General features: G+C 40.1%; 1 protein-coding gene across 1 annotated transcript in view; it reads right to left on the minus strand.

Moving 5' to 3' along the window:
• Nucleotides 1–24131, minus strand: part of LOC107099901 (phosphatidylinositol 3-kinase regulatory subunit alpha-like) — a 101288-nt gene that overhangs the window by 43716 nt on the left and 33441 nt on the right. Inside the window, exons 3-4 of the mRNA XM_015398198.1 lie at nucleotides 2921–2992; nucleotides 2423–2500 (exon numbers count right to left, since the gene is read on the minus strand). Coding sequence (XP_015253684.1) covers nucleotides 2423–2500; nucleotides 2921–2992 — 150 coding nt within the window. The remainder of the gene's footprint in view (nucleotides 1–2422; nucleotides 2501–2920; nucleotides 2993–24131) is intronic.

Consider the following 24131-nt stretch of genomic DNA (forward strand, 5'->3'; position numbering starts at 1 on the left):
CCCGCAGCCGCCCCCCCGCTCAAAGGTGTCCTGGTTTTTCAAAATGAAAATATGGTCACCCTACATTATACCCTAACCCTAACCCTAAAATACAAAACAGCAAGCAACCTAGTGAGAGACATCAAGAAGTAATTATTGCACTGTTTTTCCCAGTTTTAAGTCCGTCTGCGGATCTGCTTTTTTCGTCTGTCTGGCTGCGCATGCGCACTGATCTGTTTTTTCGAGGAAAAACATCAAAAACGTATGAAATACTGTGCATAACCTTTCGTTCGATTTCATACGAACTGATAATGAGAATATGTTGCTCTGTTTGCTTCTCCAGTATAGAAAAAAAAAACAAAAAAAAAAACAGAAAAGAGACAATTTATCAGTTTCAGGAACAGAGATTTTATGACTTTAGGTTGTTAAATCTCCTACTCTCTCTGCCCCAAAATGCATATTAAGTGTGTGCATGTTTTATTACAATATTCGGGTTTATAGCATATTTGCTAAATAAGGCTGCCATTATTTTGACAAGTTATTCTCAGTTATCCTTATAAAAGACATATATGTAATTTGTGTATCTTAAATTTATTAATATGTATTTTTTTTTTTTGACATTTTTTATTTTTTCTTGTGAGAGCATTACAATACAGAGGTAGGGAACGCACAATGTTATTACCGCCACACAGAATTTTTGTATGTATAAAATTATAAACAAAATATTAACAAAGTATACGAATTAAATCTAACAACTTTGAACAAACAGGGAAAGACAGGTCTACCTGAGAAAGCAGGAATAAATTATGTTCCACGCAGTTTTGAAATAAAGTATGAGAGATACATTATTATGTTAATCCTTAGACGCTACAGAGCATAAATTATACAAGACACCACATGGTCATCCATTCCATACTTCTGTTTGTTCAAGACCAGCGTGTTTAACCCACTTGGCCCACCTCTTAGTGAATATGTTTTTCTGAAGGCGGAGGGAGAAGGTGATCCTTTCCATAAGGTAAATGTCATTTACGATACTTGTCCACTCTTGTATTGTGGGTGGGTCGGGGTCCATCCAACGTCTTGTCAGTGCTTTTTTACCAGCAGTTATCAGAATATCAAATAAATATTCATCTGCTTTCCCAAACTGTAAATCAACATTTCCTAAAAATAATGTTGAGAACTGCAGAGGTAGATTAGTTTTAAACAGACCATTTAGTACCTTATGAAGTTCTGCCCAAAAAGGTTTAATCACTAGGCATTCCCAAAAGATATGCCAATGATTGGCTTCCTGGTGTCCACATTGTCTCCAACACACATATTAACATGTATTTTATGGAGTTTTTGGCATCACTTCTTGTTTTATTTGCAGATCATTCTGTCTCAATTTTAATATATAAGGGAAGGGAGTTTCTTAACCTTAATTGAATTTTAAAATATTATACGGGCCAAAAAAATAATTTGAGGCAATCATTGCAGAGAGATTTCTATAATTAGGCAAGGCAAGGCAGATTTATTTGTAATACACAGCAATTCAGTACAAAGAAAATCCAAAGTGCTTTACATGATTAAAATATAGGAAAATAAAACAGAATCAAAGCAAGTAGGGAAAAAAATGGTTAATACATACATCCTGGACAGGCCATCTTCCCCCTACCATACCATATATAATATTTTGATTAATTTATTCCACAATAAAAGAAAATAAATGAAAATAATTAGGGGCATCTAATTTAACTACCAAATTTTGCATTTATCAATAATTTATTGATATTTTAACCATACATCTACTTAACCAGATGTTCCTGGTAAATTCAGGATGAATTTACTGAATTTTGTTTTTCCAGATCTGGGGAAACAAAACACAATGAACTGATTGGAACAGTTATTATCCTGCACAATACACTACACAAGTGGTTTATGTGTTTTCACTTAAAAGCAGAAAATTTAAGGGTAGTCGAGCCCCTCTGTTTTTGTTAGTGTCTGTGTGCATTAAAACGTAGGAGCGAAGGATGCTTCCTAGCTCCATCAGCTCAATGCTCACCCCCACTTCAGCAGTTGCAGGGTAAAATCTCTGGAGCCACCTCTAAATCCAGCCCATCGTTCGGCAATAATATCCAGCAGAACCACCATACAGAGTTTAACCGAGTCACAGGGAGTTGGACGATCCGAACCCTTTAACCTCTCAGATCTCTAGAAAAACCTGAAAATCTACACAATGAACAAAAGGATTGTGGTTGGCTTGGGGTGTGCTAAATCACTATGGCAACAAGTGACTCCTTTATTTTGGTCCCCTGTCCCTAACATTACTCAACAGTTTCTGTTTTCTCCCTCCGTCATCCTGTAACTTCCAGTTTCCCCACCAGCACAAAGGGAAGGAAGCTGCTTGTTGGTCTTTCTTTGGTGATTAAAATGCTGTGTTTCCTCCTACAGATAGTTGCTGTACCTGAGTCGAGGGCCTGGCGGAGCTCCTTGGGAACGCTGGTGTCTGGAGGAGCTTCATACAGAGACTCGCCGCTCAAACCTGTGGAGGACATGATAAATCAACCATCTGCATGGCACCCTGGGGATAAGCTGTTCCTTTGAGCTAAGGAGTGGTTCTGTTCACCATAATTTATCAGTGATTCTGTCTGATATCAGCTTTTACTTTGAAAGTTAATCATTTCCTTCATACAATCCTCAAATATGTCAAAAGCACCCAAACCACAGCCTTCGTATTACTCTACAGAATTGATCTTGGATGATTGAAGAAATCAAATTTGATCTAATAATTCACCTCATTTAAGATCCATTAGTAGTGAAATTCGGGCCCTGTAAGTGAATAAAATGCAGACATGACAAATAGCAGCAGTTCTCCATTGACTGTAATTCCTTGGTGGTTTATTCATGCACCACCGACCCATCCTCTGATAAATCTGATTAGTTTGTTTTCTGTTCTCCTCACCATGTTTCTCGATGGCGTCAAAGATTCTCTGAACGACCAGAGCTGCAGAAGATTGAGGTTCCTCCTCAACACCTGAAAGAGGCAGAGTTCCCCATCAGTTTTTTATTAATACTTTGAAATGACTGGATCAGTAATTACCCACATCCTGACCTCACAGAACCCTTAGCCCACAGCAGAGGTTGGAGCCCAGACCTTCGCAACTGCAAGATTTCTAATAATGCCAGGTTCTCCTGAATGTTCTACTGTGCTGCTTCCCTAAACATACTTTCTACATCTAAATGCCAGTGTCCCTGTCTACAACTGGATACTAGACTGAAGGAGAGGCCTCTGCAGGCCTGGTCAGACTATTTGAAACATCCAGTCATCAATACAGAATGGTGTGCAGAAGGGCCTTTTACTAAGACCCTTAAAATGTACCCTTTCGTGCATAAATGGTCATAAATCTAATACCAGAATCAAGGTTACAGAGAACGATGATTGACCTCACAGAGAACAAAGAGATGGACTACAGCTGTGGTTTTCAAACTCAGTCCACCAGACCCCATGTCCTGCACATTTTAGAGGCGTCCGCCCCAGCACTGCATCAATGCTTGCATTACCTCATCAGCAGCCACATAGCGTTACAGATATTTTAATCAGAATATTCTCTGTAATACAAGCAAGACGAGAAGCTGTGGGACTTTAAAGCTTTACGTTTCTGGGGAATCAGATGTTAGAGAACATGGTGGACAACATCTGCACCTCCATCCACTTCTATATACCATCAAATGGATCTTACTAGAGACACATCCATCAATGTTGCCATGGTTTAGGTTTCCTCCAAAACCAACTTCGTGAACTTTTATTTATTTATTTATTTTTTTTTTAGGCAATAAGTTCTAACTGCTAACAAAAATACAGGCAACCGAGTAAATAAACAAAAGTTTTTAAACGTCTGTTTAACCAGCAATCAGGGGCCAATTACGTAACACTCATTGAAATTAGAGAATAAGATAAAACACAAATTTGCCTTTTTAGTTTAAAAAAAGAGCTAAAAGAAAGAGATATTATTAACCAACTTCTGGTGTGGATGGTAAAAATGGAGGCAACCTGCTCCTTCACCGAGCTGTCCCTTAATTAATCAACTAAACACAATTTGTCTGACAACATGAAGTTGGCAAAAAGATCCCAAAGAGGAACATATTGTGTCTAATGTGATATTTTGGATTTTTAAAAAGGTTTCTGAAGCCATTTTTAAGACTTTGGGAGCACAGGGAACCATTGTCAGAACCATGATCCACAAATGGAGAAAATGCTTGGCTAACTGCATGCAGCAAGGCTAAAGCTTTATTCTGCTTTCCCTGCCTCCTTTTTCAAATGCCAGGATCTGACCCAGCATGAATAAAGACAGGTAAGACTAAATTAAAGCATTTTTTTCTTTTCAGAAAAGGCAAAGAAGAATGAACAATCTGGGATTTACATAGAAAATAATATAGTATAGTGTAGTAGGTGTTTGTTAATTTGTATAGTTCTCAGAAAATAAATAGTTTTTATATATAAAACTACAAAGCTGACTAATAGATTCTCCATTATTAAACTGGTACATTATTTTTTTTACACCATGTGACACCATATTGGACCATACAAAACACAGATTTATCTTCAAAAAACCTCAGAAGGACAAAAAGTAAACCTACTCATATTTTTATAATGTTATAATGTTGTTTTTTGTTGTTGACATTCATATAAATATACTGGTGATAAAATAATATACGTTTGATTAGTTTTTCGTATATATCTATTTGAATGTACTGTATAGGCCCCCCCCGGGGAAAACTCAACCAGCCGCCACTGCCTTTATCTTATCTCAGGGGAAGTGGAACCAGTAGACCTGTCATTAAAGGAACCATCATCTATGTGTTCTAGCAGAACATTTAGAAGAAGCTCGGCAATCAGTCTGGGAGCTTAAGGTCAGAGGAGTTATGTAACAGGATCCAGAGGTTACCTCTGTATAAAGGGTAGAACCGAAGCTTCTGGAAAGGCCTAGTCAAAGCCTGGAATCAGATTTTAATTAGATGTTGCAACAGGATCAAATTAAATGATAACAATTCTTTAGACTTAATCTGTATTCACAACATAATAAATAAACATTTTGAAGCAGCAACACCTATAATGCTTCATGGACACCCAAAAACTAACTATATGCTGCTGTTGGTGTAACAATACAATAATAAACACCAGCTAAATTACTGGAATATTTCAGCAGCTGCATCACACATACACCTTTGCTTGATCTCTTAAAATCAGAACAGCAGGATTGCTTTAATACATATGGGGTTTTCTTCGACATTTAGCAACAAAAACAGAATGACTGAGCCAGCTGTGAGCCCTGCAGGTCCAAGAGCAGAACTGCTCCTTCAGTCTGTCCCTCATCGTCGATGAACTTCAGACTGCATAGTGTGGGTGTTTGCAGGGCCTCCGGGGAGCGAGCCTGCGTGCCTACACACTCATGGTGGGGTGCATGTCTCAAAATGTCAGAGCTGAGTTCAGGCTCAGGTCAATATTTCACATGCCAGAGGCTGGTGGCATGACATGGCTGCAAACAGCCTGTTTATCCATTTAGCATCCAAAAAAAAAAGAAGAGAGAAACAGTTCAGGTAAACATCCAGAAGGATTTACAGACCAAACATTTTCATTTCTCATTTTTTCCTCTTTCAATGAATCCAGCTGAGAGTGCAGATGTATCTTTAGACAACAGCGACGCTTCATTGGACATCTTCATTGAATTAAACAATCCTAATTAGTGAGCAACCCTTTAATTAGCCGTTTGATTTATTCATACATTTTAATGATCTTTTCTTTCCTACAGATCCAACCAAACACATAGATTTTACAACAAATGAATTTCAATACACGCATCTGAATATTGTAGGGCTGATTTGATCCTCTGTTTATGGGAGAGAACGTTGCTCATGGACAAAGACACTGGAGGTGACTGAGCCTGGGGGGGTAATAAATGGTAGACCATCTCTACATCCTCTGGAACCAATACCCATGGATGGAGCTTTTCCGGGACCTATGTTCCTTTACCAGGGGCCAAATGTTCTTTATTAAGGGGGGCAGGCCTCTTGTGGACACTTGTTCTGACACGGCTGCCCTCCTGTTCACAACTTTCATGGACAGGATTTTTTGGGCAGACCCAGGGCCAGAGGAGGTCTGCAAAGGACGTGGTTCTACTTGCTCCCTTGAGCCACAGTCTGAGCAGACAGCGGTGTGGTCTGCAGCCAGACATGAAGGGGCAGGTGTGAGGATTAGGTCCTCCAAGTCTGAGGCCAAGTTTCTCCAGGAGAAGAGAGTCTCCTGTGGAGGAGTTCATATATCTGCTTCTTGTTATTGAAGGAGAGGAGAATAAAGATGGATGTTGACAGACAGATTAGTGCATCCACCGTATGTGCTGTGGTGAAGACGGAGCTGAGCAGAAAGGTACATATAGCTATGAAGCTTTTGGTTATAAATTGGGTCATAACCACAGAACAAAGTGCCGTTTATAAGCAGAGCTCTGCCTTCACAGAAGCTGGAAGGAGAGCTGCCGCTCCTCCAAATCCTCAGCAGCCACCTGAGGTGATCTGTTCCAATGCCCCTCCCCATGTCCCCATTGGACGGTGTCCCGGGCCTGTCTCATCAAAGGACGGTAAAGAGACTGTGTCCCTCGGCTGGCCTTAGCAAGACTCAGGCCTCCCCCAGACGAGGTGCGAGGCTGGAGATGGCATTTGGCCTGAGGAAGGCCTGGGAGTTTTTGACAATGAAAATTTATCATCATCAACCAGATTTATACTGCTGTTTACCAGGATTGAAATGTTAAATGTTCAACATCTCTGAAGGAGGATCCCCTTCTTCTTCTTCTGAAACAATAAACATACAGACATCTGCTGAAAGCACAGTAACAAACTTCAGTTTCAGTAGAAGAAGAGGATAGAAACAAACATGCAATTCTAATGCAGAGCTGTAAAATTCCTCCTGTGGCGTTTTTCCTTCCAGTTCAGTCAAACTCATCTCACGGTTCATAAACCATCTCTCCCAGATATAATCCCTCCTCCTGTTTTCCCTCCGCTCCCTCCTCTTTTCTGTCCAGTGTCGTTTTTCATCTCTTTTTCCCCTCATCCTCAATCCCTTCCTCTTCCGTTGTCCATCTCAGACATAAATAATCACAAACACGTTTAAACAAGTTTTTGTTTAGGGATGTAAAGACCTGTTCCCTCCTGCTGTTTACTGAATGCACACATGCTGACATCTCTACATTAATTTCACTGTAATCATGGTTATGATTGCATTTATGAATAATCTGCATTTATGAATAATCTTAACCGTTACTGGATTCAAAACACCCTTGTGACATTGACCTATAAGCCTGAAACCAGGAGCTGTGGCAACAGATACAGGCTTCTGTGCTTTAAGTCCTCAGGGTGTCATGAAAATCAAAAAACCTAAACAGGCAACATAAAGAATTACACACACAGGTGTGCCTGCTTGTGAGGCAGCGGGCTGATATCAGGAGATCAAGGCTGTTAAATGTACAGTTGCTTCCATCAACGTCACTGTCAGGAAACATTATGGATGCAATAATTCAGCCACAGGAGAGGAGGAAGGAGGGAGGGAGGAAGGCAATGGCAGCGGGGAGGAGAAGAAATAAAAGAGAGGGAAACAAAAGAAGACAGGAACAAAGAAACGTTCAGAGGAGAGAAATGTAGATACAAGAAGAAGGACAAAAGGAGGTAAAGGAAAATGATGGGAAAAAAGAAGGAGAAAAAGGGGATGGATGGAAGGAAATGAAAGGAAAAAAATAGAGGATTGTAATATGGAAAAACGTCCAACGAGGCGGAAACAAAAGGAAACTAAACAAAGAAAAAAGGATCAAGTGAAGAAAGATAAACTAAAGAGGACATGATAAAAAAAAAATGGAAAATTGAGGATGAAAGAAAAACAGAAGACTGGAAGAAAAGGTATATGATAAATCCAAGCAAGGAAAGATGGGATGAAGAATAATGAAAGAAAAAAAGGGTGAATAAAAACAGAGAATAGAGAATCAAAGAAAATAAAAACATGAATAATGAGAGAAAAAAAGATAAACCAGGAAAGAAGAAGAAAATATCTTAAATCAACACTATAATGTGAAAAATAATTAAGAGAAACAAAAGAGGATTAAGAGTGGTGAAAACAAAAGAAAGGGAGTAAACAAGAAGAGAGTGCAGAGTCGAGGACATGCAAAGTAAAGATGATGTGACATAAAGAGGAAGAAGGTTGAAAAGCAAGAGAACAGAAAAAGGTGATCTGAACAAAGAAAAAGAGAAAACAGGCAAGGATGAAGAACAATAAAGCAGCAAGTTGTTCAAGCTTTTTACTCGAGCACGAACAAAGGAACTCCCAGTGTGCTGGACCCACACGACTGGAACAGAACCAGGAAACCAGATCCCCCCAACCTCTGACTGCTGCTCCGAAACCATCACAGCTTCTCTGTGAAGATTATTTATTGATCTCTACTTCTTTTAGACACAAAACTCAGAGCGCATGCAGCACTACAGTGACACTAGGAGACAGCAGGGGGCAGCGGACTACAGAGATGACTCTGCCAAATGGAACTGATCAGAAACCACTGAAGAAAACTTGAACTAGAACATAATTCATATGGAGGTCATAATACTTTCTGAACCATTGATTGTCAAATTTTTAGGAAACATTTCAACAGCAGGATCTGAACTACTGTGGTCAGATTGGAGAGAACTGTCCAAATGGTTTTCATTCTCCCCTAAAATGTAAAAGCTACAAGGTTTGGAAATCAAAGGAGTGATTATCTGATGACAACAGGAAGCACGTCACAGCTAGGTGTTACATTTTTAATTCAGAGAAATGATTAGAATATATACATATATATATTCATCCCTCTGAATGTCCGGATTAATATCGGACACCAAAGGCCTTCTGTGCAGATATTATCTTACAGTACCAGTTAGCTCCAATAGGCCCTTTTAATATCAGAGCAAACAACTGGTGCTTCTTAAGGCCGCAATCTCAGCCCACCTTTTTCAGCCTCTAAAGCTCCCCCTATAATGTACTGAAAACACCTAACGTCTTATTTCTCATACACTACAGTATAGTAATTGTTCATAATGAGATTGGCATCAATCACCAAATCCAGTTAAAGCTTTTCAGTCAGTAAAAAAAACAAAAACAACCTTGGTTATATTAAGTGTGCTTTCTTTCTTTTCTTTCTTTCTTGCTTTTTCGCTCTTTTACATGTAAAATGTTTTTAGTGACATTCAGGGTACTACAGATAGACCTTTATCAACCCTTTATGTTCCCTCACTGTCTTCTACAAGTGAAACATTTTAGGCCTGCTATATCTGGCCCACATACTTTTTTAAAAGCTCCTGCTCTCCATTCCTGCTTCATCTCCTTTACTATTTCCACCTCATCATCCTGACATCTGCTTCCTCCTCACTCCTAACATTTTATCCCATCCCTTTGCATCAACTCCATGACCAGATTAATTGTTCATACAGGTAAAACACTGCTGACAGCCTGCCTTTATTGCCCTGAGATAAGTCTGGAATGTGAAGATCTAGGCAGTGATACAAACCTGCTGTAAAAATGCTGCTCAGTTCACTGCTACACCTTCTCACTGTAGTCACAGCGACCTTGATACCTTAAAGGTGTATTGGCTGCGTTCTGCAAACTCTGCACACCAATGATCTTGTTTCCGTTTCTTTTAACCAGTTTTGCTAATTTAATCCACTCCTGCTGTTTTCTTCTTCCAAAATTGGGAGAGGCCTCTCGTCTCATATATTGACTGCGCAGCAATGGAACCACACTTTCAGATATAAAAAAGACAATATGCCCAAATGTTTAGTGCCCCATGTAACTGTGCCTTAGCCTTGGTGATCAAGTCGCTGAACACATGGTTTTCTCTTTTATAGTGCTGCTTGTGCATGCGAGAAAAATAGAAAGTGTGTGGTGAATGTTGAAATGTGTGTCTCACCATTAATATGTGAACATTTAGAGCCCTGAGGCTTACGTTAGTCATTAGCTTATAGTAACAGCTTTATGCATGTCAAAGAATGTGGATCTTCCAGTCCTGACTGTCGGGGGCAATAACCCCCCGACCCCAAACACCAGAAGTAGATTAGACTTTGATTTTTAACCTAAATCTTGTTGGTCCATCGTAGTCTAGATTTAGTCCAGAAATGGTTGTTGAAAAGTTTGGACTACTGGTGGGACCAAGCAAAATACATTGTAACCGTGACATGATTTAGGTCCAAACTGCGTCTATATTTGGTTGAAAAACGAAAAGCCGCAATTTTCAATGGTGTGAGAATCTTTCAACATCTATTATTGGAGTAAAGTCGGACAAAATCAGAGCAACCAAACATAGTCCAATTTTCAATAATGATTTTTGGTCCAAATTAATACTACAATGACCCGACCAGATTTAACCTAAAAAACATCTAAATGATGTCTGGTGTTAGGAGGTTAACTAAAATGTAATGATCTAAACCAGGGGTGTCAAACTGGTTCCAGAAAGAACTGTGTGGCTTCAGGTTTTCTTTCCAACCAAGCAATAGCACAATACACTCCAGTCTGGGGTGATATTGCTGTGAGTCCAATCTGAACATGATGACTTTATGGCTGGAGTCTGTGATGCTATTGCTTTGTTGGAAAGAAATTCTGTAGCCACATGGCCATTTCTTGAACCACTTTGACACCCCTGAGCTATACAGAAGATCCACATTTTCAGCCAGAAACACAGGAGTAGAATTTAAACCATTTATTACTAACTCAGGACTTCAGGAGCGCATCCACCGAGGACCAGAGATTACTATGAATGGAGATGTAGGTTAGTGGCTTGAAGGAGTACCATAATGAAATACATGAAACCAACAAAACCACTAAACTTTTCAGAGTCCTCCCTTCAGCGGGGACCAGCAGCTTTAACAGAGCGGACTGCTCCTTTAACAGTTGTTGGGTTGGCCAACAGTTGGGTGACTTGGAGCAGAGAGCCTGGATCAAAGTCCTGGACGCCAGACTAAGGATTAATGATCAGCGGCCTTGGCAGGATGCAGAAGTCAAGGGGCAGAAACAGGGTCATTGTCCAGAAGGCAGAGAACGAGGGCTAGGCGCAGGGAAAATCCATGAAGCGAAGACGTGGTCAAGAACTTGGTCAGATAACATGAAGTGCTGGATACTGCTTGCTTGTTGGCCTGCAATTACGTGGCATCATCTGCATGCCACAGGCTGACTTGAGCACTAACTGCTTGAGCACAGCTGAGAGACACACTGATGATTGCACTGCAGTGCAACATGCAGCAGCTGGAGTTGATTGCTCACAGAGAGAGCAGAGCAGGGCGATGGGTCAGAATCATAACAAAGAAACAGTGATGTGTAGAGCTAAAGGGAATATGGTTTAAGGTCACACACCATCTCTCTGTGTTGTTCTTCAGTCTCATGTTAACATGCCAGGACATCCCTGCACACGTGTATGTCGATTTGAAAATTGTCACTCCTGGGTTAGCCCCTTCCTGCAAAGCAGATAATCACGTTCATCTGAAGATGATTTCTTACTGAAATAAAGTTGTCTTGCAAACAGCATAATAAAGTAATGAGTCATTTCTTCATTAGGCATGTGGTGACTTTATCATTAGAAAATATGTGCATAGTTTTAGGGTTGGACTACTGCTGTAATGGAGATAGAGAGGTGGGTTTTGCCACACATCATGTTTTGGTCTACAGCCAGTGCTCAAAACCCTCACCTAGTGATGACATTTCTAAAATTGCTTTAGTTCTTGGATCATTTAAATTACTTGTATTAGTGACTGACCCAACAATAGTCAACATGTGAGTGTCCATAATATCAATTAGTCAGTGGATCATGGTTTCATTCATTTTGGGGAGGAGAAATATTGAGAGTTTGACTGTCAGCTAACAAAACCTCACATTCGAAAATGGAAGTAGACCCTTATTTATTGGAAAGATTGGCAACACAACTTGAAACTGAACCAGAAAGGGTTCAAATTCAGGTTCATGTCACTGCAGACTGCCTTAAAAACTCCTCCTATGGGTCTGATGTGCTCCCCCTATTATTTTCTGGGGTTAGATGAAATGTGGTCTCGCTGGGAGGAAGATGGACAGGTGGTAAAAGAAAAAGCGGTGAGCTCCTGATGAATGGCGGCGCTGAGGTGACCAGCAGGCTGCTGGAGCGTAACGGCAGCTGTCTGCCGCCAGTTTGAGGACTGGAAATGAACTCTGCTGGCATCATTTGTTTCCTCTCCCTCTATATTCACTGTTTTCTATCTTCTGTTTGGCTCCCTCTTCGTTATCTGCTGTACTCTATTCTGCACTTGTGCCCCTATTCTTCAAACTCTGTTTACAGTAACATTCTTCAGCTACTTGCTGTGCTTTTCCATTTATAACAACAAAAAGACTCATCTCAGCACGCATGTAAAAGGTCCCCCCCCCACTGCACTCTAACGTCTGAGAGAGGAGCTTCTGCTGCAGTGTGATAACTAGAGACATCAAAGGATCTACTGCAGGTGCATCACCTTATTTCAGAGCCTCACTGCTCCTCAGGCATCAGCTGAGCCGTGTAAAGGCAGTAATGGCTCCATTACTGGATTTAAACTGACCATGAATTATTGTACTTTTTATACTCATTGCATGACTGAACAACCAACAACTCTGGGTTTCATTTAGTTAAGGAGCTCAGCTTAAGGTTACACTGATTTTTTTTGTTCAAACAAGGTCAAACAAGTGAGGGCTAGAGCGCTCATATAATATATAGGGCAGTGTATTTAACTCTGCATTACTGGTCTGAATCACAAAAATAAAAATAACACACATTACCAGCAACCCTGGAGCAGGGTTCACACCAAACAGGCAGGAGAGGCAGGTATGTTTTCAGACACTAGGATTATATGGGTGTTCAAACCTCTCCGCTGTCTGCTCCATTTCATCAGTCGAAACCTCCTCCTCCTGATTCTAGATCTTAACCAGTCAGATAGGTGCACATGTTTCATGAACCTTGAACTCATAAAAGGAGTAACTGTCCTGTCATTGTGGTTTGTGTTTGTCTCCCTTCCTCCACCAGGAGGCGCCTGGTTCTGGTCCGCCTCCTCACACTCCTGCAAAGGGTTACCTCATTAACGGAGTGTTCTTAGGCTGCTGACACTCTACCACGACGGCAGAGTGTTTGCCAGTTTTGGGTACTCTAGCCAAGCTGAGATTTTACTGAGTCAAACTGAGTTTTGTCAACCTGAGTTGTAACCGAGTTATTTTGTCTTTGCCTCTCGGCAGGAAGTCATCCTGCAAACTGGATGTTTTCGGACCTTCTCTCCCTGGAAGGATCATCTGAGCTTCAAACTGAGCTGGGGATTCAAACTGGAGGTTTGGATCTACTTTCCTCCAAGGGATTGTTTGAGCTTCACACTTGTTTGAACTCTCAGGTGGCAGTCAGTTTCTCCGTTCACCTACAAACAACCGCTTTTTGGGTAAACCCTGTCCGCCCTCCACCGAATGAGACAAACACTGGAACTACCGCACACAGACAGGAGTTAAAGAGTAAACCACTTTTCTGGAAACGTGAGTCAGCAACCTAATTCTTCTCTTCAAGTTCTCGAGTCAAATTCCCCACTGAGCCTGAACTAACCGCAGTGTCTTCCCCTCACTTTCCAGTTCCGGTTGAGCAGTGTTCAGAGCAACACTAGATTCTTCATTATCTCCTCAATAAACCTGTTAAACCTTTTCCCTGGTCTCTCTGTATTGGTTTCTCTGCATGTGGGTCCGAGCTCTTGATAAAATCATGACACTAGCCAGATACAGAAATTTAATGGTAACTTAACAAAAGGAACCTGCTATTTTTATTTTGAAGAATCTGCTGTTTTCAGCCGGACTCAGAAACTACTAGATTAGCTCTAATCCAGTGGACTTGGTTTCCAAGGTTAAAGCTGTGCTGTCAAATGGTGGATAACCCGTCCGAACAAAAGACTGCTGAGTTAAAAATGCATGTTTGCATGTTTCCAAGCGATACAAGGCTTTGTCTATATAGGACGCAAACTCGCTGCGGATCCAAACATTTGAATTGAGAAAGCTTCCTGGAGAGGTGGTGAAACGTCTTCAAATCTTGGAAACTAAGTCCAGTGGATATTTTTTGAATTTTTACAGAATGGCTATTACCGGGATGATTGAGAACCTTCATCAGTCTAATCCAGTAGAACAGCTGGGATCGAACAGCCTTCAATATCCTTCAGGATCCATAAAGACACTAAAGCCACAAACAGCGGACACAAAAGGATAAGACGAATATAAAATTACATTTTGGGAGAAAAGAAACTCCTTATTAGTAACAGAATCAATCCACTGGCTTGTAGTGTAGCAGCTGCATAGCAGCAGTTAGTTTGGTTACTGGTGAATGTTTGGGAAAACATGTTGAACATGATCTGCTTTTCTTTAACGCTGTTTGGCGTTTAACATCAATGTATTTAATAGATCCAGAACTTTTAGAAATCAATACAGCAACAGGCAACCATGCAGGCCAAACAGCTGAAGGACCAGGAAACTAAAACCCTGAATGTCTGGAACATGAGATGATCTAGAGATGATCCCTGTATTCAAATATGCCGAGAATATAAAATGAAGAACCTGATCATGGAAAAAATTCAAACTTCTTTCAGCCCGTAAGTCCAAAGTGACGGTGGAAGCCTCCATCCCAGATGGAACGGACTCTCTGAGAGTCATGAAAGAAAAACAAACCGATAAACGACTGTAAAGCCTGAAAAGCACTGAACTCTTCCCCATAGTCACACTATAGAAAACAAATCGTTCTGGAGGTTAGGTCAGTCTCAGATACAGTAGGTCCTCTTTGTTTCTATATATTTTTGTGAAAATATCAGTTTTTTCTATTCAATGATAAAGTTTGTTAAGGATTGAAAAGTGCTGAAAACAAACCTCTGTATTTTGGTAGATTAGCCAGCTGCCTGTGGGCCATCCTCAGTGTTTTAGGATCTAAAGTCCTCCAGTGATCTGAACTGCTTTAGCAGGAGCAGAGGCCGCTCCTCCTGTAAGTCCTCAGTTTCCCTGAAGTTTACAGAGACTAAGAAATAATCCCTACCAGGCAGTTAGAAAAGAATATTTACGGCTTCATCATAAAGTTTTGTTTCCTGACACAGCGTCATAAAAACGTCTTTATTCCTCTCCTGATGCTCAGGATCATAACTATAACTGCTGAAATCTGACAAATCAAAGGATGCCAGCTGAAGTTGATCCATCATAAAATCTAAAGCTCCTTCAGTGCATTAAACAACCTATAACGCTGTATTATCACTGCAGCTTGAACTTCATAGATGAGGTCTTCTGAGGGAGAAGCCAAAGGTGGCTGAGTTCCTGTTTTATGCTGTGCATCCTCCCTATGAGCCGCTGGTTTCCAATCATCCTAAAACAGTTTGAACATGAACTCAGAGGCCTAAATATCACGTCTGTAATGATTCTCCTTCTGCAGGCTGCAGTGGGTCTAGAGTCGTCCTGTGGAGAGCTGCTGTAAACAAACACCAGAACATTCAGTGAGTCTCAGCAGGAAGGCAGAAACACACCGTGACAGATTCTCCACAGGTTCCATCAACCTCCCCAAAGCTGCAGGGGAAACTGTCAGCTGGAATAATTATTCATTTCAGAGCAATTGGAAGGAAGGAACTCCTGGTTAAAAAGGTTTTGATAGTCACCAAATGCTCACTGTGGATTAGCTTCTGCAGCCTTCTACCATCAGCTCGGCTTTTTGAATAGGCTTCTTCTTTCATTTCATTTAATTAACTCCTGCCACCAGGCTTTGTTCTGCTTGTTTTTGTGGCTCATATCAAACAGGAGCAGCTTTTCAGACTCGGGTTGCTTTAACAGCAGTGGATGGAGTTCAGATGGAAATACTCCAGGTCAGATTTATCCTGAGAGGAACTGAGTCTGATGGAAGACGAAAACTCTGAAATATAACCGATTCATCAAAATAAAAAAAATTAATAAATTCATGAGATGCTGTTCTAAGTGTATAGTCGTTTTTTAATATTGTTCACATTTATTCTCTAGATCTTGAACATATTTTGAAAAATGAGCAGAGGAACCTGCAGGCATCTTCATGATTGAACGAAAGGTTTAGCTTTTTAAAGGAGTTCTAGTTCTGGTTCAGGGACTGGAACCAACACTCATCACAGGTTCCTATTCTGGTTAGGTTAAAGAAAATCAACTTCAGAATGCTTCAAGTTGTTGCACACCTCCAATCTTTAATCTGAGGACGGATGAAAGGAGACCAGCAGACCAGCAGCACTGAATTATCCAACTATCAGGAATCAGACTGATGGGTTAAATCTGGAAAGTTTATAAGGAGGCCTTAAAGAAAAGGCAGACCCTCAATGGGCTGTTCTCCCACCTAAGTCTGAACCAGTGGACCAGAACCCTAATGGAAAAGTCTGAAGCATTCAAAGAAGGTTTCCCATATCACCAGCCCTCCATCACCATGCTTCACAGTCAGTTTAATATTTTCTTTTTCTTTTCTCCAAATATGTTGCTGTGAGAACAAACCCTTTGGTCTCATCCATCTAAACAAACCATTAGGACTTGTTTGTTTGTTCATAGAAACAATATCATCCTAAAGAATACAAACAATCTGAGAGAATGTGTAAAGCAAACACAACCATGAGACTAACACAAAAAATACAAGCAACGAATAAATGCAGCAAAGGAGAAAAGCGACTGTAAAAGAAAACAGAGAGAAGCAAAGTGAAAAACACTGCAAACACGAAACCAGCTGTGATTACATAAATTATGCTAAAACACAAACGTGAAACAAAAGTGCTTCAAGAAACAAAAAGATTTTTAAGATACAGAAGTGATTCAGCTTTTTAATCTGATCCAACTTTAAATTGTTTTGCTGCCGTCAAAGACATGTTTTAGCTGTTAATCGAAATGCATGACTGTGTTGTTTCTTAACATATTGATACTAACATTCAGCAGCTAATGAATAAAGTAGGTAGCTAATGCTAACTGTTAAGATGGAGAAAAATGTCTCTCTAGGAATTAATATGAAAATCTATTAAAAACTGGAAAATCCAGTCACCCGGAACTTCCACCTGACGAAGACCATGGAGCGCCTCATCCTAGCCCACCTGCACACCGAGGTGAGCCCCAACCTGAACCCCCTGCAGTTTGCTTACCGATTTGACATCGCAGTGGGTGTGCAGTGAGAGCCATGTTCTTTGACTTTTCCAGGGCTTTCAACACCATAAGACCAGAACTGCAGAGAGGGAAGCTAGAGGATGCTGGAGTCGATAGACATCTTGCTGTCTGGACCATCGACTACCTAACAGAGCATACTCAGTACATGCGGTTGCACGGCAGTCAGTCATAGGTGGCACTCTACAGTACCGGGCCCCCCAGAACACCGTCCTGTCTCCGATCCTCTTTACCCTTTACACCTCGAACATCATCTACAACACGGACAGCTGACTCGGCCATTGTAGGCTGTGTTTCTGAGTGGAATGAGCTGGAACATCCATCAGGCATCATAAACTTTGTAGACTGGTGGGAGAAGAACCACTTGTCTTAAAACCAATAAGACCAAAGAGATGGTGATCAATTTCAGGAGAAGACCCCCACCTCACTTCCCGGTGAACACCCAGGGGCAGGACATGCAAACTTTGGAGAGTTTTAAATACCTGGGTTTTCATGTCAATAATAAACTGGACTGAACTCATAACACCGACTCCCTGTATCAGGAGGGCCGGAGCCGCCTCCACCTCCTGAGGAGGCTGAAGTCCTTTGGAGTGAGCAGGCCTCTGCTTAAAACCTTCTATGACTCTGTGGTGGCATCAGCCCTCCTCTACACTGTTGTTTGCTGGGCCCTTGGCAGCAGACGGGACCGAAAGAGACTGAATAAGCTGAAGAGAAAGGCCGTTTCTGTCCTCGGCGGCACTCTGGACTCAGTGGACGAAGCGGCTGAGAGGAGGGTGCTGTCCAAGCTTTCATCCATCATGGAGATCACCTTCCACTCTCTGCACCAGACTGTAGAGGAGCTGAGCAGCTCCTTCAGTGAAAGACTTTTACACCTGTTTGTAAAAAGGAGCTCTACTGTAGGTCATTCATCCCTGGTGCAACCACTCTACATTGCAACACTACAACGGCAATAATGCATGAAATATATAATGTGCAATTACTATTTGATACCTTTTGCAATAACTGTTTCTCTATATTTGACAACCAGTGCAATAACTATAAATCACTATAAATATCAATTTATATAAGTACCCATGTAAACATCCTGTGCAATAACGCAGTATAACGATCCTACTATAAAAAAACAAAAACTCTATACACTGTATATATCCCATGCACCTTTTTCTTCCTTTGGCACACTCCTCTTCTTTGACTATTTGAGCTGATGTAACAAGTAAATTTCTCAACTGTGAGATCAATCAATCAATCAATGATCAGCGAGTGCATCACTGAGGAAAAACAACCTGTGCAAGACACCCAAACAGTTCGAATCTTTTTTATAGAATAATCCCAGCTACTTTTTTCTCAATTTCCACTCTCATGGTTCAGCAGTTCTTAAAGAGCTCTCTGTTTCCTGCTCTTATTTTCTCTTGGCCAACGCATATCTGAAATTTCAGAACTAAGAAAAGCCCCCCAAAACCATCTCTGTTTATATGTACTGTTTGATGATACTGTTTGAGAAAAGGTTTTGTATTTTTTTTAAATAATTTCATTTTCCCAATGTTATTTTTATTAGGTTAAATTGAGTTGAAGATCCATATTGACCATCTAATATGCTAAATGTTGTTTTGCTTTTTTAATATTGAAGAATGTTTAAAAAAAGTCCTGCTTATTATTTATTTATCATTATTTCCTGTTTCCCTTGATCGCCTCCTCTCGATGTTCATGAGGTTGGGTGCCTCAGTGACCCAGGGGCCCCGTATGGGCGTGAAAAGGTAGAACGATTCCAAGGGCCCATGACTGAGGGGGGGGGCCCTAAAGAAGAAGAAAATAAATGTCCCACTAAATACTTCAAATATAAAAACAAATTCCTGCAGTAAAATAAATTATCCTTCTGTTCCTCCTGATCTTTCAGCATTAAACAGTGAAACAAAGCAGAGGTAGGTATAGGTATAGGTAAATGTTGATAGTTATTCTAACAACTAAAATAAATCCTATATAAAAAGGGTAAAAATTAGTAAAAACTTATATCTGCTCCATATTTACTGTACATAAAAAGAATATTATCTATTAGGCTTAAAAAAAACTATTAAAGACATTATTCAAATACACAAAAATATCTTAAAAATGTCTTTATCCAGTAACCAATATTTTTATTATAATGATTTTTAAAATACAGAAAAAGATGGAGATGTTTTTATATTTTCTCAAATTGACCCCTTTAATTAAAATGCATATTTCCTTTGTTGCCTCTTTGAATCAGTTTTTATTTTTCTAATTATATTTCAGTTTTAAGCTGTTCGCTGAGTCCAATGAAGAAAACATAGGTGAACAATAACAATGAGTATGCTGGAGCATGATGCATGATCTGCCTCCTCCTCATTTTCACATGGTTTTCAGCCTCAGCCGCTGTAAAAATGCCTGATCTGATGATGGATAAAAGGTTAAAAAAAAATGGAGCAGCAGTTTTCAGAAACCAGTGTATGTTTCAGCCAGAAAACACTAGATCAACCATTTCAGATAGCAGGTGGGGATAATGAAGAAACTCTAACAATGACTGAGGTTTAAAAAGACCAAATAAGAAACAAAATGGCTTCCCTGAATTGATGTCTGAGGTTAGTCTTCTGCTGTAATAAAACCACAGCTGTAAGCAGAAGTTATCACCAAACATTAGTCAAGGACATCTACATTCTGTCTGCTTATGGATGCAGGAAATAATAAAAAGTTAATTTTCCCAGCTTTCATTATTCATGGTTTTCTCTTAGACTTTAGATTTATTTCCAATTAAAGCACCAGATGAGACCTCGCATGTCCTTGCTTTGGGTAGTAAGACTTGATTTGAGGCTCATAACGCTTAAAGGCCAAAAAATAAATCTTTCGGTGGTATAATCTGTTTTTAATTAGCGCTGCTACTGAATGGAATCAGAGTACAGAATACTAATACTGTAACAGCAGTGGAAGTTATTCCGGTGTGTAAACGGTTTGATTAAAAGCTTGTCGGAGCTGGGATCATATCGCGGTGCTTCCAAGCTGGAACCAGACTGGAGCTCCAGCTCATTTATCTCTATCTCCACCTCCTTCCTGCTGTTTATCACCTCAGATGGATCATCTGCTTCCTTTCCCAACAACCTGAGCTGCTGCCCCCACTTGACTAATTGAAATCAGACCTGCAGCTTATTTATCATGTGAATTATTGCAATAAACAAACTGCCTACTTAGATTTATTTTGATGCCAAAGCTGTAGTAATATTCAACCCCAAAAACATGTTAGAAATCATTGCAGAGGACTATTCTTAAAGGGATAGTTTTATGGAATAGTTTTTTTTGATTGGGTTGAATATTCAGATCTATCATGGGTCAGTTACAGAGCAGAAATCTACTATCTAGGTTTTTCTTGATTGGTTTTTCTTTTTGTTTTCCACAGTAGTTGATAGAAAGTAAAAAAGTTAGTGAGTTTTAGATGATCACATCCTATGAGCGTGTTCCTATCTTCACCAGAGGATGATTACATCCTTGCAATGACTCATTGTGAGGGAAAAAAAAAACAAAAAATTCAAGCAGGCCATATGACCAAAAGTTACATTTACATGAAGTTTTGATGCCAATATAGCATTTTAGAAAGTTTAAAGGTATAGCGGAGGATTTCCGTGAATTTCTGAAAAGAACAGCCCTCTCCACTTCAATAAAGAAAGCACATGCACAACCCTGTTCCTTCTCCCGAGAGGGAATGCATATTAAACGCGTGTGAGAGCATGCTCAAGCCTATTTCTCCTCGTCCAAGCTCTGTTTAAAAAAACCTGTTTTCATCGCTCATACAAGCTTACTTTCCAAAATAAGATTTGCAACTTTTTTACTGTCAGACTCATGGGGACGAGCACGTAGGATGGCCTTACGTAAATGTATCACCAGACGGATTGACAATTAGGAGCAGCACTTATTTTGATGATCCACCAAGAAAAGAGAACCTCCTCCACTATAACATTAAGATCCTAAAACAGTTTATTTGGCTTTTTTTAAATTTTTTTATTTAAGGTTATTCCGCACATCATAATTCAGATACAATATTGACTAGGCCAATTTAGATTCTTCATGTGTATTAAAAATCATATCTAAAACCTTTAGATCATAATAATCAATCCATAGAACATCTAGTGCACCTGTAAACTGTCTGGAATGCTGTATAAATAAAGGTTGGAATAAGGCTGGTAAGTGTGCCACCTAATGGTGGGGGTGAGTTAAACTTTTACCTACCTCCTTTAAAGGGATGTAGTGTAAGAATTACTGCCATCTAGCAGTAAAACAGAGTTTTCACTCAAACAAACATTATACCCTAGCACATTACCGCCTCAAACGTGTATTGAGGCAGCTGTAGCCGGCGTGTGTCCAAAAGCCTCAAAAACCACATGTAACAATGTCACCCGAAGGAAAGTGGCATCTCTACAGGCGTTTACTGTGGCAAAGAGCTAAAGTTCACCACAGCTTTGAAAGATATTAAACCAACATAAACCTACAATTTGTGTACCAACAGGACTGGTGTATTTTTACAGGATCTACTGTAATAGTTTCTATGGTAACACTGCCTACCGGTAATTAAACCAAATGGAAATATTTAAGTTTCGACAGTATTAGTAATTTGGACAATTATTGAAAGGAAATTATTTGCTTATGAAACTCTGGAGATAATAACAAATCAATAATAACACATATGTAAATGCAGACATTGATTCAGGCAGTAAAAAAGAGAAATTGTTACACAACAATTTTACTGCCAGGCATTAAGGGGCGAAGTTGCCCCTTTGCTTTGGTTTCCCTAAGGTTTTTTTTTTTAAACAAAGAAACTCAAGAGTCATCTGAAGCATTAAGGCCTGCAGAGCTTTAGATGTTCTGGGCTCCTCTCTGACCTCCTTGATGAATTGCTGATGAGTTTTCCTGGTGGGCTGGAGCCTCCTGGGAAGGTTCTGAGCTGTCCCATGTTCTCTATATAATGGTCCTCATTGTGGTTCTCTACAGTCTCAAAGCCCCAGAAAGGGGTTTGTAATCCTTGCTGGACTAAAAGAGTTCAGTGGCTCTGTCTCTGGTTAGTTAAATTATCTTTGTTATAAAATCAGTTCATTTATCATTCAACAAAAAGGGCAGTCATGTGTTCCCATAGGGCCAGGCTGGTTTATGGAGCTTTTTTTCACTGTTTAGACACTGCTGTTGAGCTTCATTAAGGATATTGCTGCCAAGTTATGATTAGTTTGATGATCTGAACAAAAGTATCAGAAGTAAGAAGTGTGCAAACAGGCGTATGTTCTAACTGAGAGACATCTCTGAATAATTCATCACAATAGCAGAGTTTATGTGCTGCGGTCTCACAGACTGCCTCCACTAATGAGGGCTTCCTTCTGCTGCTTCTGTGGGATCAGCAGATTGTTGTGTTTTACATCACACTGTGTGTTTGTTGGAGTGAATCTCTCATCATCCTGAGGCTCAGATGAGGTTTCAGAGCAGCTTTCATTGATCTGTTTACTCCTTCAGGCACCATGAAGCTCTGAGATCATATCACTGATGATATCAGCAGACCGCTGTCCATGGTCCTACTTTCAGCAGGGAGCTGCTGAGTAGATGTTACTATTTACTCTGCAAGTTCTAATTTCATTCAAACAATCTCTGTAGTCAGAACTGATTTATTATATTTATAGCCACCATACATTTATAGACACTGATTACTAGCAGGTCATGTAAAAAGGCCCAAGCTTGGTTCAACTCCACTCTGAACAACCAGTTCAGCAAAAACTACAACTAGAAGGTTCTAGTTAGTTCTCTTCTGTTCAGAGCATTGGCACTGTGATTTTGTGCTTTGGCTGCACTCATACATTTGGTTTATTCCCATGAAGCCTCTCTCCTGTTGGCCAAGAAAAAGCAAGAAAAGGAATAGACCAAAGTGCTGATATTAAAACTTTGTGCGGTTGGTTACAGTAGCAGCCATTCAAAATGGCCCTTCCCAGTCAAATGCCAACTGAATGGAAGCCAACTTCCAGACACTGGAGTGAACCCTTCCTTCTCCTGGGCGTGCATGTTTTTTTACTTTGACTCCACCCTTTCACTGAATTAAAGGGTCTGACCAGGAGAAGGTGCTTCTCTTTAAATCTTAATGTCAATAAATCATGACAGAAAGAATATTTTAGTACAAAGATTGATGTTTAAAAAAAAGGAATCTTAGGGGAAAAGCCAAGGAACAGCCAAGGACCCATCAAGGAAAGTGGGGGAATTTTGAAAAAACAGTCCATATTTGTTAAGTGTTTACGTAACAAAACAACCACTCAATAAAATATAATCTGGCCTACTTTGCGTAATAATCAGACTGTCTAATTATCTTCTTAATATCTGACAATGATGTGAAGTGCTCACTGAAGCAGATGTAGAAAAGAAAATCAATCTGTGTACGTAGGATGTTTAGTTTTAGCTCATAAAAAGTAACAACAACAAAGTTCCCTGTAAACATTATTTTTCAATGTAATTCTCATTTTACTCAGTTTAAAATCTCTGCAGAGTCAACAACCTCCTGTTGTTTGCATTTCAAAGTAAACTGAGAAAAGAAAAAAACAAAGAAAACAGATACTTGAAGTCAAGGCAGGGGTATTTCTGCAGAGAATACAATCTTTTGATGTTGGTCTTCCATAAATTGTTCCCATGTTTGCTGAAAGGAGCTTTCCTCTATAAAAATAGTTCTGAATTCTGCTGGAGTTTATTCCAGTATGAACAAACATGAAAGGAAAATTGGTTGGCGGTAAACTGTTTAGCCTGCAGAGCTTGTGTCTGTGTGCATGGACGTACGTAGAGCCCCATTCCTTTGCTTTGCTGTTTGTATCAAACGTTAATAACTGTGAGAGAGGCGGCCCACAGCCAAAGCCCAACAGAAACATTTCAACATTTCCTCCTTTCTGAAACGCCCTTCAGCAAATCCCTGCTTCCATGAATACAAATGTGCCCGACAGTCAGCAGAGTTTAA

The sequence above is a fragment of the Cyprinodon variegatus genome, unplaced genomic scaffold (assembly GCF_000732505.1).
Source record: "Cyprinodon variegatus isolate N-32 unplaced genomic scaffold, C_variegatus-1.0 Scaffold917, whole genome shotgun sequence".
Lineage (NCBI taxonomy): Eukaryota > Metazoa > Chordata > Actinopteri > Cyprinodontiformes > Cyprinodontidae > Cyprinodon > Cyprinodon variegatus.